Genomic DNA, 19,504 nt, shown 5'->3' with positions numbered 1-19,504 from the left:
CTTTATTTATGTTTGCTTCCATGAATAAGAATGCTGTGCCAAAGACGGGAGTAATTAGACCCCCCACACTGCATCACAAATCCGGAAGATGTAAGCGGTACAAGACCACCCTCTTGGCCTGCGAAGGTTCCCACCATCCAGCCAAACGACATTCCCTCCCTTCATTACTGTGAACTGTCATCTCTGGGACACTGCTCTGCGTTTATCAAAGATATTGTGGCACGTACGAGATGGAGCCGAGTAAGATACATCGCCTCTGCCTGAGAAAACATGCCACAATCGCAAAAAGCAAAACAGAACAGCAAAGGTGATCTCGTGTGGTCTGAGTGTTGAGCTGGGTGGTGCCTGGTCAGTTCTCTCCAGCCTCCTTTCACTAACTCCCCCTCGGCCTCGCCCCATTCTCTTACCTTGCTCCACTTGTTTCCAATTTTCTCTAAAAAAAGCTGCAGTGTTCTCTCCTCCATGGATAAATGCTGTGCGGATTTAATAGGTGACCGTGTTGAAGCGAAAGTCAAGCAAGATGGGTGAGGACAGGCAGAGCAGCACGGTGAAGGTGGGACGGGGGACAAGCCATCGGAGGCCTGAAGCCAAGGAGCTGGGGCTGACTCTCAAGGCAGCCGCACACGACTGCGGGTTTAAGGGTGTGCTGTGATCCAGTGTAACTCTAAAGAAACGGATCTGGGGCAGATATGAAGAATCAGTCAGAACCATCAGGCCCCTGGAGCCAGAAATAGAGACGATCGGTAGGGCCTGAACACGCTTAGGCTGGGCGTCTGCCATCCCGCGGGTGCCTTTGAGCAAAGCAGGGAAACGTGTGCCTGGACCGGGATCTGCGCGGCGTGCTCCTCTGAGTCGGGGCCTCTGTATGGTGAGCAGACTGAGCACCCCGCTTGGTGGCCTTGGGCAGTGAGAGTGGAAAATACAGCTGTGTGTCTGACAGCACGTGCTGGGAGGAAGGAGAGGAGTCTAAAACCTGAACAATGACCTGGAGGACGACGGCCCCACTGTGATTCGGCGCGCCCCCTAAGATGCATCTTTGTTGCAGACAGAAGAAAGAGGATGTAAGAGCAAGCACCGCGTGAGCAACCAAACCGCCCGGAGCACCGACACTCCGTCTCGGACCCAGAAACCTAGTCACTGAGTTATGGTGTTTCTTCTGACGAAAACACACAAGCTTTTGAGAATAAGGGGAAAGGTTTCAACACAACTTCCATAAAAACATAAGAAGCTTTACAACGTTACGTGGCAGCCTGGATGGGAAGGGAGTCTGGGGGAGAGTGGACACCTGTATATGTGTGGCTGAGTCCCTTTGCTGTCCACCGAAACTATCACAGCATTTTTATCAGCTATACTCCAGAATCGGAGAAGGCAATGGCACGCCACTCCAGTCCTCTTGCCTGGAGAATCCCATGGACGGAGGAGCCTGGTGGGCTGCAGTCCATGGGGTCGGGAAGAGTCGGACACGACTGAGCGACTTCACTTTCACTTTTTGCTTTCATGCATTGGAGAAGGAAACGGCAACCCGCCCCAGTGTTCTTGCCTGGAGGATCCCAGGGACGGGGGAGCCTGGTGGGCTGCCGTCTATGGGGTCTCACAGTGTCCAACACGACTGAAGCGACTTAGCAGTAGCAGCAGCATCATACTCCAAAATACGATTTTTAAAAATTTAAAAACTATATAAGGAGCTTTAGATTGCCAAGGGTAACTACTACTTCCTCCAAAACTGTGCCATGCCTGGGGGTGAGAGGGAGAGAGATAGCCTTACCTTTAGGCCCGGGTCACCCCGCTGGCCCTTCGGTCCTCGGAGTCCTGGGCCCCCCTGGCAGAAAGATGTTAAGTGTTAGCACAAAGACAAATCTGAAAGCAATATAGTGTATTTGTTTCCCTTAACAATATGGATTATGTAATTCTTATTTTGTACAAAGGCCAAAATCACACACACACATTGTGTGATGATATGTTCACTGTGTTCCTCAACCGAGGTCTGTCCCCCACACTCACCTCTTCCTGTTAAGGGTTTCAGAATTTGAGCAAACTTTCTATGCTAACTCCCTTTAAATAAAAAAAAAAAGGCTACAGGATCTTTTGATTGCGTGTGTAAGATTACTGCTATTAATAATGCAAATAATAAAAAACATACTGTTAATCTAAAATTATATGCATGTCTTATACCACAACTTTGAGATTAAATTATTTAATTAGATTGTATTATGTTAAATTGTAAAAAGCACATAAAATAGTAATAATTTATTTCTCTTTATTTATATCATAAAAAGCTATTTAGTGCTTCTGAAACTTCAGGTATTTGCATTTTCCCCTTAAAATTTCTGTCACATTAATGCACTGCCTGTATTATCATTTAGTAGTATTTTGTTTATACATATATGTACATAATACATAATACAATAAATATGTATGTATGTGTATACACATTCTTTGCAAACATATTCTTTGTATATGTGTGCATAACATATATGTAAATATACTCTGAATATTTTTTACTTGACTCTTACTTCACTTAAATATACTTCAAAAGCAAATATTATGTACTATAGCAGATGGGAAAACATATTACTTACTAAGAATGTGAGGCAAACTTGAAAATATACTATAAGTAACGTTACTAAACTTAGCTAGATTTTGTTCCTAGTGCAAACTGTGAGCAAAGGGCTTGCTCTTTATTAAAATGGGGTGAGTAAGGGTTAGAAGGGTCACATGGGCACTGGTCTAAGAATATTACTTTCACTAGAGTAGAAGGATGAAAAGATCATTGAAAATGGAGTGGCTTCTCATTGGATGCGTTCATTTGACCTCTGGCTGTGTCCGTGACTACTGATGATCCTTCTGTTAGCATCAGCACTCGCCTCCCTTGGGAAAAGACTGGATCGGGTAACAGTCAAGACCTCCTCCAGCTCGTCTTAAGCACTTACACTCACTCCCAGCATCAGTCAGCTGCTTAGCGTCTAGATTTTTAGCATATAGTAATCAAATCATTATTTAACTTCTATGCAGAGTACATCATGAGAAACGCTGGGTTGGATGAAGCACAAGCTGGAATCAAGGTTGCCGGGAGAAATATCAATAACCTCAGATATGCAGATGACACACCCTTATGGCTGAAAGTGAAGAAGAACTAAAAAGCCTCTTGATGAAAGTGAAAGAGGAGAGTGAAAAAGGTGGCTTAAAGCTCAACATTCAGAAAACTAAGATCATGGCATCTGGTCCCATCACTTCATGGCAAATAGGTGGGGAAACAGTAGAAACAGTGGCTGACTTTATTTTTTGGGGCTCCAAAATCACTGCAGATGGTGATTGCAGCCATGAAATTAAAAGACGCTTACTCCTTGGAAAGAAAGTTATGACCAACCTAGACAGCATATTGAAAGGCAGAGACATTACTTTGCCAACAAAGGTCCATCTAGTCAAGGCTAGGGTTTTTCCAGTAGTCATGTATGGATGTGACAGTTAGACTACAAAGAAAGCTGAGCACCGAAGAATTGATGCTTTTGATCTGTGGTGTTGGAGAAGATTCTTGAGAGTTCATTGAACTGCAAAGAGATCCAACCAGTCCATCTCCTAAAGGAAATCAGTCCTGGGTGTTCATTGGAAGGAGTGATGCTAAAGCTGAAACTCTAGTACTTTGGCCACCTGATGTGAAGAACTGACTCATTTGAAAAGACCCTGATGCTGGGAAAGATTGAAGGTGGGAGAAGAAGGGGGCGACAGAGGATGAGATGGTTGGATGCATCACCAACTCAATGGAGATGAGTCTGAGTAAACTCCGGGAGTTGGTGATGGACAGGGGTGCTGGGTTGCTGCAGTTCATGTGGTCACCAAGAGTCAGACATGACTGAGCGAATGAACTGAACTGAACTGAATCAAATCAGTTGGGCATATTAACTGGTTTGAGCCAATATGATCAAGAAGCCATAAGTCTAAAGAAGGGAAATTTGGAAGCTGGAACAAGCTTGGGTCTTGATAAAGTTGTTGAGCGGCCATATTTGCTTGGGACCATCTACCTCTAGGTATTTTGCTGAGCAAATTATGAATGTTCAAGCATCCCAATGATCTACATCATTGCATTAGTCAAATTTTCTGTTCCTTGCAACAAGACTAGTGCATTCCAATTAACATACTCATTCTGGCACCTCTTTAATTGTGTTTGTTCATCTTAAATGATTGATTGTCTTTTAGTTGAACGTTTTGTCCAAATGTGGCAATGTGGTTCACAGATACTCACACCCGAGGTTCCAGGTCTACAAAATCCAGGGACCTTTTTATACTTCTAACTTATTTTCCACCTTATACCTAACCTTCATCATGGAGTGGGTGACAGGAATTCAGCAAATGTTTGTGGATGTGAACTTTCATCCTTTTAATAAGAAAGGGTTAGTCTAGGCAAAAGGAATATGGTTCTTTCACCCATGGCGTCCTATGGCTTTTATGGAGTTTTATTGGCACCTATCACTAGGTAAATTCTTGAATAAGAAAACAGTCGCAACTGTGTTAAATCACCAGGCAGGGTTTATTGCATACACTGGGGGATTTGTTTCTTTTATTGCTTAGTCACTAAGTCATGTCCAGCTCTTTGCGACCCCATGGAAGAAGCCTGCAAGGTTCTTCTGTCCATGGGATTTCCCAGGCAAGAATACTGGAGTGGGTTGCCCTTTCCTTCTCCAGGGGATCTTCCTGACCCAGGGATTAAACCCATGTCTCCTTCATTCAGGCAGATTCTTTATCACCAAGCTACCTTGGAAGCCATACTGTTTGGGACACTGTTTCTTAAATAGTTTATTATACTTGAAAATGCCAATAGCGTTTCCATGTTACCTCTTCTTCTATCTCCACAAGTCAGAGCTCAACCCTGCTTTTCCGCTTCTCCGCTGCTTCTTTCCTCATTACAGAGTTTGATTCTTAGGTCGTACGTAAATATTTTATAACTTGTTCCAGCAGCATTGCAGATGAAAAAAACTTGAAAAGCCTCCAGCTAAAAAGGCTTATTAATGCTGTTTAAAATAAAATAAAGGCTATTCTAATTAGGAACTGAATCCTTAAGTACCATAAGGAAAAAGAAACAAAACACCAGAGCAGCAGGCATCACTGAGGCTGCCCCGAGGGAGGAGAGGGGAGGGGCTGAGGTTGGCTGGAAAGCGGGCATCACACAGCCCACACACGGCCGTGCAGAGGGAACCGAGCTCCATGATGAGCAGGGGTGGGCAGAATATGAAGCGTGCTTTAAAGCTGAGGAACTACAAAGACGGCAATTTGAGTGAGCTAGAACAACAAAAAAAATTGTCACTAGCAGGTGGAAAAGCAAGATTTTTTTCCACTTTAGCTATGGGAGGAGTAAATGTCTCCACTAAGAAGTACTACCCAGAAACTGATTCTCATACAATTGAGGGACCAGAATTTACTGGTTTTCAGCTGGTTTGTACAACCAGGATATTAACAGAAGCAGAAACATACACTCTCTCAAAAAATGCAGCTCAAACATGGGCTCAACATATTCCCAGAAAGTTTCAAGTGATGCAAACACAAATATACACCCCCCCTCAAAACCACAAAAGACATGTGGAAACAATATAGCATGAATAAAAATATCAACAAAACAAATGGCAGAATCAAGACCACATATACTACAGATATCCAAATTATCAGATAAAGAATGTAAATCATATTGAAAATATTTAAAGAAAAAAGTCTTGAAAATGTTACAAAAGAAGAAGAGGCTATACAAATGACCAGAAGGTTTGAAATGGAACCAAATATAACATCTAGATAAACTAAATATGATAATCACAATCAGAAACACAGTGCATAGGTTAAGCAGCATATTAAACAGAGCTAAACACACAATCATGATGGTGTGATCACTCACCTAGAGCCAGACATCCTGGAATGTGAAGTCAAGTGGGCCTTAGAAAGCATCACTATGAACAAAGCTAGTGGAGTTAATGGAATTCCAGTCGAGCTATTTCAAATCCTGAAAGATGAGGCTGTGAAAGTGCTGCACTCAATATGCCAGCAAATTTGGAAAACTCAGCAGTGGCCACAGGACTGGCAAAGGTCAGTTTTCATTCCAATTCCAAAGAAAGGCAAGCCAAATAATGCTCAAACTACCACACAATTGCACTCATCTCACATGCTAGTAAAGTAATGCTCAAAATTCTCCAAGCCAGGCTTCAGCAATACGTGAACCGTGAACTTCCAGATGTTCAAGCTAGTTTTAGAAAAGGCAGAGGAACCAGAGATCAAACTGCCAACATCTGCTGGATCATCGAAAAAGTAAGAGAGTTCCAGAAAAACATCTATTTCTGCTTTATTGACTTTGCCAAAGCCTTTGGCTGTGTGGATCACAATAAACTGTGGAAAATTGTGAAAGAGATGGGAATACCAGACCACCTGACCTGCCTCTTGAGAAACCTATATGCAGGTCAAGAAGCAACAGTTAGAACTGGACATGGAACAACACACTGGTTCCAAATAGGAAAAGGAGTATGTCAAGGCTGTATATTGTCACCCTGCTTATTTAACTGAAATGCAGAGTGCATCATGAGAAACGCTGGGCTGGATGAAGCACAAGCTGGAATCAAGGTTGCCGGGAGAAATAGCAATAACCTCAGATATGCAGATGACACACCCTTATGGCTGAAAGTGAAGAAGAACTAAAAAGCCTCTTGATGAAAGTGAAAGAGGAGAGTGAAAAAGTTGGTTTAAAGCTCAACATTCAGAAAACTAAGATCATGGCATCCGGTCCCATCACTTCATGGGAAATAGATGGGGAAACAGTGGAAACAGTGGCTGACTTTATTTTTTTGGGCTCCAAAATCACTGCAGATGGTGATTGCAGTCATGAAATTAAAAGACGCTTACTCCTTGGAAGGAAAGTTATGACCAACCTAGATAGCATATTAAAAAGCAGAGACATTACTTTGCCAACAAAGGTCCGTCTAGTCAAGGCTATGGTTTTTCCAGTGGTCATGTATGGATGTGAGAGTTGGACCATAAAGAAAGCTGAGAGCCAAAGAATTGATGCTTTTGAACTGTGGTGTTGGAGAAGACTCATGAGAGTCTCTTGGACTGCAAGGAGATCCAACCAGTCCATCCTAAAGGAAATCAGTCCTGGGTGTTCACTGGAAGGACTGATGTTGAAGCTGAAACTCCAGTACTTTGGCCACCTCATGCAAAGAGTTGACTCATTGGAAAAGACCCCGATGCTGGGAGGGACTGGAGGCAGGAGGAGATGGGGACGACAGAGGATGAGATGGCTGGATGGCATCACCAACTCGATGGATGTGAGTTTGGGTAAACTCCAGGAGTTGGTGATAGACAGGGAGGCCTGGCTTGCTGCGAATCATGGGGTCGCAAAGAGTCAGACACGACTGAGTGACTGAAGTGAACTGAAACACACAGGATATCAGAAAGTAATTTTGAAGATATTACACAGAATAAAGCCTGGCAGCACAAATAGAAAATAAATTAGAGGTTAAAAGGGTTAAAAAGAGAGTAAAATTAGAAAGTATAATACACATCTAGTTGGCATTTCAGAAGAATAGAGATGATTAGAGAGAGGGAATATTTAAAAAGAAAATGACTATGAAAACTCCGAAATGTATGAGAAACATTGGTATTCAAATTCATAAAGCCCTCAACTTTCCAAGACTACAAAATAGTAGCATCAGAATATACTGTAGTGAAACTTCTGATCATTAATGACAAAAGAATCTTAAAAGAAACTAAGGGAGAAAATATTTCTCACAGAAAAATGACAGTTGATTCAACTGACAGCTGACTTCTCTATAGCAACAATGGAAGCGATAAGACATTGTAATAGCATCTACAAAGTGCTCAGAGGAAATAACTGTTAATCTAGAATTGCACTCCCAGTTCATTAGTTTGGAAAGCTGTCTGACTGTTTTCATGGAGGTCACTATTAACACTTATGCAAGGCAGGAGATTTATCATTCTTAGATTAAAGTCTGAGCTGTACTGTTTATAATAGCCAGGACATGGAAGCAACCTAGATGTCCATCAGCAGATGAATGGATAAGGAAGCTGTGGTACATATACACCATGGAATATTACTCAGCCGTTAAAAAGAATTCATTTGAATCAGTTCTAATGAGATGGATGAAACTGGAGCCCATTATACAGAGTGAAGTAAGCCAGAAAGATAAAGAACATTACAGCATACTAACACATATATATGGAATTTAGAAAGATGGTAACGACAACCCTATATGCAAAACAGAAAAAGAGACACAGAAATACAGAACAGACTTTTGAACTCTGTGGGAGAAGGTGAGGGTGGGATGTTGCGAAAGAACAGCATATATATTATCTATGGTGAAACAGGTCACCAGCCCAGGTGGGATGCATGAGACAAGTGCTTGGGCCTGGTGCACTGGGAAGACCCAGAGGAATCGGGTGGAGAGGGAGGTGGGAGGGGGGATCGGGATGGGGAATACGTGTAAATCTATTGCTGATTCATGTCAATGTATGACAAAACCCACTGAAAAAATAAACAAATAAATTAAAAAAAAAAAAAAGTCTGAGCTGTGCAGTGTCGTAGAGTCGCTTTATCACGAAAGGAGTGTGAACCTCCGGTGCCTCCATCGTATCGCTGTGCTGTGCCCAGAGCACTGCTTGTCACAGTGAATCCACTACCACACGCTCAAAGGGGGGCATTCGGTTTTCACGCAAGAGCAACGATCCAGGGTGAGTGCACACACCTCTCTCCCTGGCCGGCACTTAGTCACGAGGTCGTCTTTACTTGCATAATTGCTAAGAGATCAAGTCTCAAGCTGAATGGCCATGAACTTGGCCATGTTGTCAGGGGAGTATCCACTATTAAAAAAGAAGCCGTAGGATGATTCAGGGGAAATTAGTAACCTTTGTAACAACCATCCTATAACATTTAAGGTCAAATGAGGCAAGACTGACCGGTGGGCCTGCTGGCCCCAGAGCCGCTTTGTTGATTTCCGAACAGGAGCAGCCGTGGGGGAGTTCTGGGCAGGCCTCCTCATCCCTCTGCGGAGAAAAAGAAATAGCATGACTATTAACAAGATGGTCTATGAAAACGACTTTATGACTCAAAGGAAACATTTGGAGACACTTCAAAAAAAATTCTTCAGTGAGCATTAGTCTAGAAAGGCAGAGAATATTCCCTTCTGACCACAAAATCTTTTCTTTAAAGAAACAATGAATGGGTGTCTAGTAAGGCATTAATCATCATCGTTATCAAAGGATGTTGACAAAACCAGCTTGGGAATCCAGGTGAAGCAAGAAAGGCAGAAGTGGAGGCAAAAAAAAAAAACCACCCCAAAATTCTGGTTACTATTTAATTCAGTTGGATAAGTGGTACTCTACGAACTAAAGGTCCTGAAAATTTCCTTAGTGTTACAACACTTTTTTCCATTTCAAAGGATAAAAGAAAACTTGTAGGAAACTGCATCCACACTAAGACCAAGAACCAAAAGAAAATAAAATGGTGGTTAGACACATCTCACACACGCCTGCAGCAACTTAACTCCTGGTCTCATTCTGTGACTGAAAGTAAGATACCATCACAGCACCTATCTAAAGCTTTGGGATAAGAGGTCACTTCCTCTCGGAGAATTCTGGTGCCAGGTGACACCACAAGATAGATTATTTAAGTCAGACTGAATACGCCTGAATGAGTCACTGGGGTGTAAAGCAAGACAGAGCACCTGCTAAGAGCTACTGAATGATTCATGAATATCCCATTCGGAGGAATAGCCAAGAAAAGTCCGCCCTAGGATGAAAAACTAGAAAGGGTTCATCAGTCCCTTTGGATAGATAAAGTGAGCTTTGTTTTCTAAGATCTCGGGGAAAGGTTAGAGCTGAATAGAGGACAGATGATAACTGAACTGTCAAGTTGAAAATAATTTCAGGCCCTGAAATAGTCACAACAGAAATCCAAAAGAGTCTGAGCAAAGAGCCTTCATATGCTTTTCTCCAAATGTTGGACAATATTCAAAAGTTTCAGCTCATTGCAGGAAAGGGAAAACCCTGCTAACGTATCTATCTGGCTTGATATGTTGGGCAGCTTGAAGGAAATACAGACTTAAGAATCCTGAAAGATCCCCCCAAGCAGGCTGACAGCAGGCCTCCTGTGACCAGAGACTGTGTAATGGTTTTGCCACTGCTGTTGACTGTGTCTCCATCTGAGTCTTTCTACCACGGGACTTGCACACCTTCAGTGACAGAAAGGGAAAGAACATCTCAGAGACAGCAGGGATCTTCTAGGAGACACGGTGATTACACTCTGCTTGACGCAGGATAGGGTTCTGGGTGCTTCCGTACAGCCTCCAGTCCATCTGCCCTTATGCACAGCATCATAGTGTCTCTGCTTTAATTCCTCACCATAGTTTAATGGAAACTTATTTTGATGAAAAAAAAGGTCGCTCCCTCCTCAGACAAAGTCACCATGCATAGATGGCCTGCAGCAGATGACGTGAGCTGGTGTAAGGTCTTAAAAAAGGAGATTTTTTTAGACTTGATGACGTCTTCCCCATGCTTGACCATGCTCCAGGTTGAATTCTTAAGACATGACTCCCGTCCAAACGTAACAGGGTCAACATTTCAGCTCACTGATCCTAAAGATCCTTAGATATGAACAATCCATTTTTAAATATACAGTCATCAACCCTGGTGAGTTACATTTGGTATTTATAATGAGAAAAGGTTTATTTTTCTAGCAGCTTTGCCTAAGTTAAATAGATTATGACTATGGTCCCAGATTGTGTGGAAAGAAGGCCTGGGGCATTACAGGAAATTCACAGGAGCACTCTGAGCTTTAAAAAAAAAATCAAGAGAAACGGCAAAATTCAGTACCCATTGGACTCTGTATACACAACTAGCTCAAGTACTGCTGCTGCTAAGTCGCTTCAGTCGTGTCCGACTCTGTGCGACCCCACAGACTGCAGCCCACCAGGCTCCTCCGTCCATGGGATTTTCCAGGCAAGAGTACTGGAGTGGGTTGCCATTGCCTTCTCCAACCTCAAGGTATAATAGGTCACAATTTCAACACTACAAGCGACTTCCCTGAAGTCCAGGGGTTAAGACTCCATGTTTCCACAGCAGGGGGCCATGGCCCTAGTCAGGAAACTAAGACCCCAAAGACCAAAAAAAAAAATTTGTAAATCTGTTTTATCAGCACTTGCTATGAAGGAAAGCAATACCATGGGGAAAATCAGCGTGGAAAGGAAGGGAAGGTGGGCCTTCCCTGCTGGTCCAGAGGCTGAGACTCTGAGCCCCAATGCAGGGCCCAGTCAGACCCCTCACCAGGGAGCTGGGTCCCCCTTGCAACTAAAGGTCCCCCGTGCTGCAGCTAAGACCTGGCACAGACACATAAATAAATATTTTTTTTTAAAAAGGAAGAAGTGAGGGTGGTAATGTCCAATCAGATTCCAAGATCTGAGAAACTGTGCATTCTCAACAGGCACACACATCCCATTAATAAGTAGTTGTGGTTATTCAAAAATAAGTATATCACTTAAAAATTTTGATTTATATATTAATATATGGTTGTTTCATACAGCAGAATTTTTAAGATACAAACACTTATGAAGACGTTTGGACCTAATGACCTCATATATGGAATTATTAGATATTTCTTTGCCTCTGGGGCGCCATGAAAAACAATTACTGCGACACCAAAGAATTCGTGAACGTGGAGTTTGGGAACATCTGGACTCCATGTAAGTGGCGCCCCGTGTAGCCGGGCAGTTCCTACCCTGCATGCCAGTGTGCCTGCCGATTCCAGATACACCTCCTTCCTAAGTGCTTTTTAATTTTCATCATCATCATCATAACGAATTACCTGTGACATGAGTTTTGTGAGATGGCATTTCATTTTCAGCACTGCCAATTAAATGTAACTTTAGAAAATTTCAGCAAAGAACAGAAATAGTAAAAGAAGAATTCTTACCAGGGCAGGAAGCTCACAGCATTTGTCTTTATTGGCCCATGATGTGGAACAAACAATATCAAACATCTGTAACTGGAACTGCAATTTAAAAAGAAAATTGTTGGTCAATAAAAGATATATACAATGTTTAATAAAAGATATATTGTGTTTATAATTTATAATGACTTCACAGCATATATTACATAGTGTTGTTAGACGCTCAGTCGTGTCTGAGTCTTTGTGACCCTATGGACTGCAGCCCGCCAGGGTCCTCTGTCCATGGGGTCCTCCAGGCAGGAATCCTGGAGTGGGTTGCCGTTCCGTTCTCCAGGGCATATTCCCGACCCAGGGATTGATCCTGGCTCTCCTGCGCTGCAAGCAGACCCTTTACCATCTGAGTCACCTTACACAGTAGAACACCAACACATTTATAACATAATATCACAATGGATAAGTGTTAAAAGTCACTCCTCAAACACACAGTGATTTAAGACTTCTGTCAGAGGTTACTCCATCCATCATCCAAACTGCCTCACTCATCACAGTTCTTCCTCCCATCACTACGTAAAAACGCTTGGAGCCTCTGTGGAAATCCTCCCTTACGGTCCACCACAGTTACGCCAAGTGCCTCCGTGGCCCACCAGGCTCCGGACGTCTTTTACAGCACATCTCCCACCATCCAGTTCACTTATTTATATTCCCCCCCAGAGTGGGTGCTCATCGAAGACAGGGCACCTCTCACTCATCTTCGTGCCCCCATCATACTGAGTGACAAGCAGGGACTTCCCTGGAGGCCCAGGGTTAGGACGTGGAGCTTCCACTGCAGGGGCCACAGGTCTGATCCCTGGTTGGGGAACTAAGATCCCATATGCCTTGCAGCATGGCAAAAAAAAAAAAAAAGTGGCATGTAGTAGGTATTCATGAAGGCTTGTTGAATTATTTCTGACTTCCATCATTCATGCATACATTTGACCACTTCTTCATTAGTGCATAATGCAAGCCAGATACCATATAGACCTTTAGGATATAAAAATGAGCGAAACCAGCTTTTTGCCCACAAAGAATTTACAGGGAGTAAGACACTGACACATAAATACTATTTACAACGTGGTGAGTGTCATGACAGACTCACATATGGCACTGTGAGATCCATGCTGTGCATTTTCATTCAAGCCATCAATCATGCCATAAATATTTAGACAGCCTTGTTCTACTCATGTTTGTTGGCAACAACTTAAAGTATATTTTGAAATAGTTAGAAACATCATTATAATGTCATTAAGGGCTCACACTAGCTTCATGACCTAACCATTTCTAATACTATATTTCTTCCTACATTGTTTTCAAATATTGCATGTCATCAGGAGTTTGGAGATCCCCTGGAGGAGGAAAATGGCAACCCACTCCAGTGTTCTTGCCTGAAAAATCCTATGGACAGAGGAGCTTGGCAGGCTACAGTCCACAGGGTCGCAAAGAGTTGGACATGACTGAGGGATAAAAATGTAGCATCACTCAGGAGTCTGGGATTAACAGATACCCACTACTATATATAAAAAAAGATAGGCAACAAGGACCTACTGTGTAACACAGGGACCTGTGTTCAGATCTTGTAATATCCTCCAGCAGAAACAAGCTGGAAAAGAATGGGAGACATAGGGACCGCAGGCTCGGCCCCTGGCGGGGGAAGACCCCTGGAGGAGGCACGGCGTTGCCTGGAGAGTCCCATGGACAGAGGAGCCCGGCGGCTACAGTCCACGGGGCCGCAGAGGCAGACGTGACTGAAGCGACTTAGCAGACAGCACACAGCTATCAGTCTACAACTGAATCACTTTGCTGTACGCTTGAAACTAACGTGACATTGTAAATCAACTGTGCCGCCATTTAAAAGCAAGTGTCCTCAGTTACAGAGCTGGCAGAGGGTGAAATCCTCTTCATTTCTTCTGTAGGTCTGTGAGCCTGTTTCTGTTGTGTAAGTTCATTTGTATCATGTCTCTTTCAATTCCACATATAAGAGACGTCATACGATGTTTCTGCTTCTCTGACTTAGTATGACAGTCCCTATGTTTACATAATCTGCAGCATGCCTTCAGCAACTGGTATTTTCAGCAAACACTGGAAACTTCTTGGTGCCTTATTTTCTCTCATCCCTGTCAAGGGTCCCCTGGGTGCAGATAAGAATACTCAAGCAGTTGGTATGACTGAAAACAGGCTGCTCACAGTGCCTTCAGCATCATGAAAGAGTCTGTCCCATCTGACAGCAAAGAAAATGAAGTCAGTGTTTCTCTCGTCACACCCATGAAGAACTGCGCCTTGCTGCAAACATCTTTTCCCAAGTGGGTTTTGCAAGATTAATAACACAAATGTTGAAAGCAGATCCATAAATCAAGACATCACACTTTCTTTTTTCAATATAAAACCACTGCTATATTTGAAGCAATAAGTGCATGTAAGTACACTCTTTTTTTTCCATATTAAAAAAATTTGTTTTCAAAGGGCATGATATTTCAGTCTGTTCAGGGCAACCACACAACTAAATTATGATCATTGAAAAATTAAGTTTGTAACGGATGGACCTAGGGATGGTCATACTAAGTGAAGTAAGTCAGAGAAGCAGAAACACCATATGACGTCTTTTAGATGCGGAATCTAAAAAGACACGATCCAAACGAACTTACAAAACACAAGTGGACTCACAGACTCAGAGAAGAAACCTATGGCTGCCTGGGGAAAGGACGGGGGAAGGGACAGTGAGGGAGTGTGGGGTGGGCAGTCCACACTGCTGTGTTTAAAATGCAACCAACACGGCCCCACGGTAAGCACAGGAAACCCTGCTCAGTGCTGTGTGGCGGCCGAGATGGGAGGGGGCTTTGGGGGAGAAGGGATGCACGTCTATGTTTGGCTGAGGCCCTTTGCTGCCCACCTGAAACTATCACAACATTGTTAACTGGCTACACTCCTATACAAAACAAAAAGTTCAAAAAAAAATGAGGTTTTTAAAATTAAAGAATTTTTAAAGAACGTGGCTGCTGATTTTCATAAGCAACAGTAGCAGCAAAGGTGTTCCAAGGAGCACAGGGATTAGGAAGCAATGGAAGGAGACCGCCTGGGTGTAACCCACTCACAAACTAAGCCACGTTAAACAAACTGCCCAGTGTGGTAGGGGCTCAGCTTCCCTTAAATAGCAGAATAATAGTAGCTATTCATTAGAGCAATAATAGCAGCCGTAACAACAAAATGAACCCATAAAGGGAAATATTTAGAACAGCTCCTGAAATACAGTTATACAAAATAAACATTATTTTAAAGCAACTTTTATAGTTGACCTGTAAGCTGCAGGAGTATATAACACAGAGGCCAAAATGGTTAAATCAAAAGGATGAAAGTGATGCGATGTTCAGAGCAGAAATATAACACTAGTTTGTGTCCACAATCGTCGTATCTGTTTAAGGTTTTGGTTGAGAAAAATCTTAGCAAATAACAACAATACCAGCAAACATTTGCTGAGAACCTGGCTGTGGGCCAGGCACTATCCCAAGGACTTCACTTAATATATCATTTAATCTTTCAGTCACCATCAGGAGGTCTGATAATAGTAATGTCTACCCCATTCTGTGAATTAGGACTTGGAGTGAAAAAGCCTACGTAATTTAAGCCCATGTTGAAAGCTGAATTCCTGTTGAGAGCTCAACAGCACACCTCATTTTCTTGTGGTTTATTTTGTGAACAGATCATTAGTCTAATGTTTAAAATGCAGATACCCCAGCCTGACTTTACAATGCCATTTGACTTTATAATGACTTTTGTTAAATGAGTCCCATTATGACAGCATTAGATTCAGTTAATTCTGTAAGTCATTCATCCATTAAGAAATTTTCCATTTCTGAATAGAGCCCTCAGTGTGAAAACATTTTAGTGAATGAAAAGATTTATTTAAAGCCAAGGCCTTTCACTAGTCCTGGGATATACCAGGCTTTCTTGAAGTTTTTCAAATAAACATTCACCACCCGATCACCTATAACAGGACAATGTCTCCATACAAACCTTTGGCTAAACTTCTTTTGCCCTCTTGAGTTATTGGGATTCTTATGAGTTCATTTTACTTATTCAAGAGGTTGAATACCTACTAAGCGCTGAATGAGGCCAATACCATCATCTGAAGAACGCTTGTGGGCTGGCTTTTCTTTTTCAAGTTAGATGAAGTCAGAAGCCTTTTTTGTGTGAGTACAACAAATTTATTCATAATTGTTTTGCATTCGTAATAGTTTAGATTCCTCAGCCTTTATTTGGAGACTTCTTTTCCAAATCACATTTCTTAGGACTGATTTTTTAAAATCTGGCTTTTATTCCAGAAGTAATTAAACACACACTTATACAAATTATGCAGGAAACATTACAGAGATAATATGTCAAAGATCTTAGATTTGAGTACCTAAAAATTCAAGACAGTGTGGATCAAAATAAACCATACTTTAAGCATCTAAGAGGCAGCCCTTTTTGACTTTCGCAACTTTTTTCCTTTGTAACTAACAGCATTATGAAAAAAAAAATCTGCAAAAGAAAAAGACCCTCCCACTTTCACTTGTTATAATCTCTTTCAAGGGAATACTTAGACAATTACAAATGCTCATTTTTCATTATTGGACATTTTTGTCTGGGCATAGCACAAAAGGCAAGTCATTTGGGGTCAAATGTTAGCATGAAAATAAGATTAAAATATTTTTTGGCAGTTGAGGCACTGTGTTCTGTGAATGGAAATTAAAAGGGACTTCCCACTCGGTACCATATTTCATCTTCTGATTTTTTTCTAGTATATCATTTTTAAGCTTATAATTTGAAGTCAAGCTGTACCTGATCTTACACAAATATTTAGAGAGCTTTACATTCCCTGAGAACACAGGAGAAAGAGTCCTGGGGACCCAGGCCATCTTCTGCTTTCAATTTGGTGTGTAACTTTTACTGACTCCACCTTCAAACCAAGATTTATTAAGCACTTACCACTTGTCAGCTACTTAACAGGGTGTTCCTACTCGCTCTCAATCAACTTACTGAATTTAAGGGAAACCATAACGGCACTATTCAATTAGGAGATGAAAGAACATCCGTTGCAATTGTTGGTAGTAATTACAATGTTGAGGTGCAGAGATGCTGGGGGGGGGGGTGCATTTTGATCACATTTATTTCAAGTCTGTAATTCAAATAATGCTAAGTTTTTGAACTTGCCAGTGGACAGACAGGGCATGTGGTCACTGTCACAGACCAGAGTCCTTCCTCTGCCTTCAGTTTTCTCATAATCAGTCTGGCCCAATGGAAGAGAGTCCAGAATGGAGCAACTCGAACACAATCTCACATCTCACTCTCCTCACGTTTGAAAGGGGATCTCTCCCTCTTATTCAGGTCTAGTTTCTGCATCTATAAAATGGGGATGATATATTTTCCTAGGGTTGTTGGAGGATTAAACAAGAACATCTTGAAACCCTCACACTGCCTAGTCCGTGCGTGTGTGTTATCGGCCAGTCGTATCCAACTCTTTGTGACCCCATGGACTGCAGCTGTCCTGACAGCTTCCTCTGTCCATGGAATCCTCCAGGCAAGAATACTGGAGTGGATTGCCATTCCCTTCTCCAGGGGCCTAGTCCACATTAGGCAATACATATTAGTCACTATCATCATTTTAAGGATTAAAAGATACGATCGAGTGAAAACACAACCATTTCCTTGAGATTGGAAAACACTTGTTTCTATAGGATCATTGACTTGTCTTCTATTGATTCCTACACTAAAACTTTAACTCAGAAAATAAAATTACTAAAAATTCTATAACATAACTTGTATTTTTTTTATTTACACATCAGAGAACTAAACAAATAATATAATTATCTAGGTGTTAGATTTGAAAGGTGGGAAAAAGATACTAAGGAACATGATCAATGCCAGAAGCTCAAAATTTTTCTTGACTCACCTCTGACTGCAGCATGATAATTTCATTAGGTATCAGAAAAAGTAGAAGAAACCTCTCAGGACAAAGAAGACCGGAAAGGAGAGGCCCAGTTGTTACGTCTCCTCCCCTCTGTGCTTTGCCAGCCAGATTCAGCCTGCTTATTAGCTTACTCTCACTAGAGAATTTTTGCTGCCGGTAAAGTCTTGCATGTAAAAAAGTCAGCAAGTAAAAACTTGCTGAACACAAGTTTTTATTTCAAATATGAGTAATATCAATACAGTAGTTACTGTACACCTAAATCCATTAATCTCTTCTCCACTCAACTTTGGTTTAAAAAGACTATAGCCGAGAAACAGACTCACAGACTTACAGAACGAATTTGCAGTTGCCAGAGGGGGAAGATGGCGGGAAGGGATGGTTAGGGAGTTTGGGGTGGACAAGTACACGCTGCTGTATTTAAGATGGACGACCAACAAGGACCTACTGTAAGCTCAGGGAACTCTGCTCAACGTCACGTGGCAGCCTGGATGGGAGGGGATTTGAGGGAGAGGGAACGTGTGGCAGCCTGGATGGGAGGGGATTTGAGGGAGAGGGACACGTGTGCAGGCTTGGCCGGGTCCCTTTGCTGTCCACCTGAGACTATCACAGCATTGTTAATTGTCTACACGCGAATAAAAAATAAAAACTTAAAAATAATAAAAAGACTATATTCTTTAAAAACTGGAAATTTAGAATCATTCCATCATCTGGCGTTTTTGAACTCATCGCTGAATTTGCCAGGGAATACTGACCTATAACTACTAGCCTCTCTGAGATGATAATTACTCCTTCTGGAATGACCCAAAACTTGTGCATTGCACATTCCCTCTTGCAGGGCATTAGAGTCCACATGTATTTCAAGATTATGTTAGCAATCTGTGATTTCTAAATTGAGAACTGAAGATTGAAGCTTCTCTCTTGTCTTACACTGAAACAAGTATTGATAATAACCCAAAAAACCAAGTGAGCTTTCAGTCACATTCTTGAGATCTAATCTAATATCATCCATTCCCACATAATCAAATTCCTCAATAAGTGGGTAGACTGAAAATCTAGTAAGCCACAACTTTTTCCTACTAGCTCTACAAAGAACTCTTTAATGATTGACTTCTATAAATTCCCTTTTGTCTACTACTGGGTGGATGTTAACCACAGAGGGTGCTCTGTTTAATTGCTCTTCTTTCATGAACAAAAGTAAAGATTTATTACTGCTAGACCCTAAACCTATAGTTGTTTTTGCTTTCCGAACTAAATTCCTTAATATTTAATTGGTCATATATTTTGGAGTAAAATTACTACATAGAGTGTAATTTGAAATACAATTAATTTGTAACTGTAATTTTAACACTGTAATTGCAAAGTATGAGCTATAATTAGGAGACAGCATGATATCCATTAGTGGACTGTTGTCAATACCACAGGTGGAATATGATATATGCAAACTATTTTAAGAAAAATTCAGATAGATGGCTTTCTATTTAATTTCTAACAAGTGTTTCTTGAGAAAATACTGTTCATACAACTTTATTAGATACTGTGATATAAGGTCAAAGGTAGTGATTGCAAACGAAGACCGTGACATGGTTTCTATTCAG

General features: G+C 41.8%; 1 protein-coding gene across 7 annotated transcripts in view; it reads right to left on the bottom strand.

The window, feature by feature from the left end:
* Positions 1-19,504, bottom strand: part of COL14A1 (collagen type XIV alpha 1 chain) — a 225,477-nt gene that overhangs the window by 56,986 nt on the left and 148,987 nt on the right. For all 7 annotated transcript variants that reach the window (XM_043484139.1, XM_043484143.1, XM_043484145.1 and 4 more), the window contains exons 35-37: positions 11,954-12,031; positions 8,944-9,030; positions 1,766-1,819 (exon numbers count right to left, since the gene is read on the bottom strand). In XM_043484139.1, the coding sequence (XP_043340074.1) occupies positions 1,766-1,819; positions 8,944-9,030; positions 11,954-12,031 (219 nt within the window). The remainder of the gene's footprint in view (positions 1-1,765; positions 1,820-8,943; positions 9,031-11,953; positions 12,032-19,504) is intronic.

This window comes from Cervus canadensis, chromosome 12 (genome assembly GCF_019320065.1).
Source record: "Cervus canadensis isolate Bull #8, Minnesota chromosome 12, ASM1932006v1, whole genome shotgun sequence".
Lineage (NCBI taxonomy): Eukaryota > Metazoa > Chordata > Mammalia > Artiodactyla > Cervidae > Cervus > Cervus canadensis.
The sequence above is the reverse complement of the archived record's forward strand: the minus strand, read 5'-3'. Positions and strand labels throughout refer to the sequence as shown.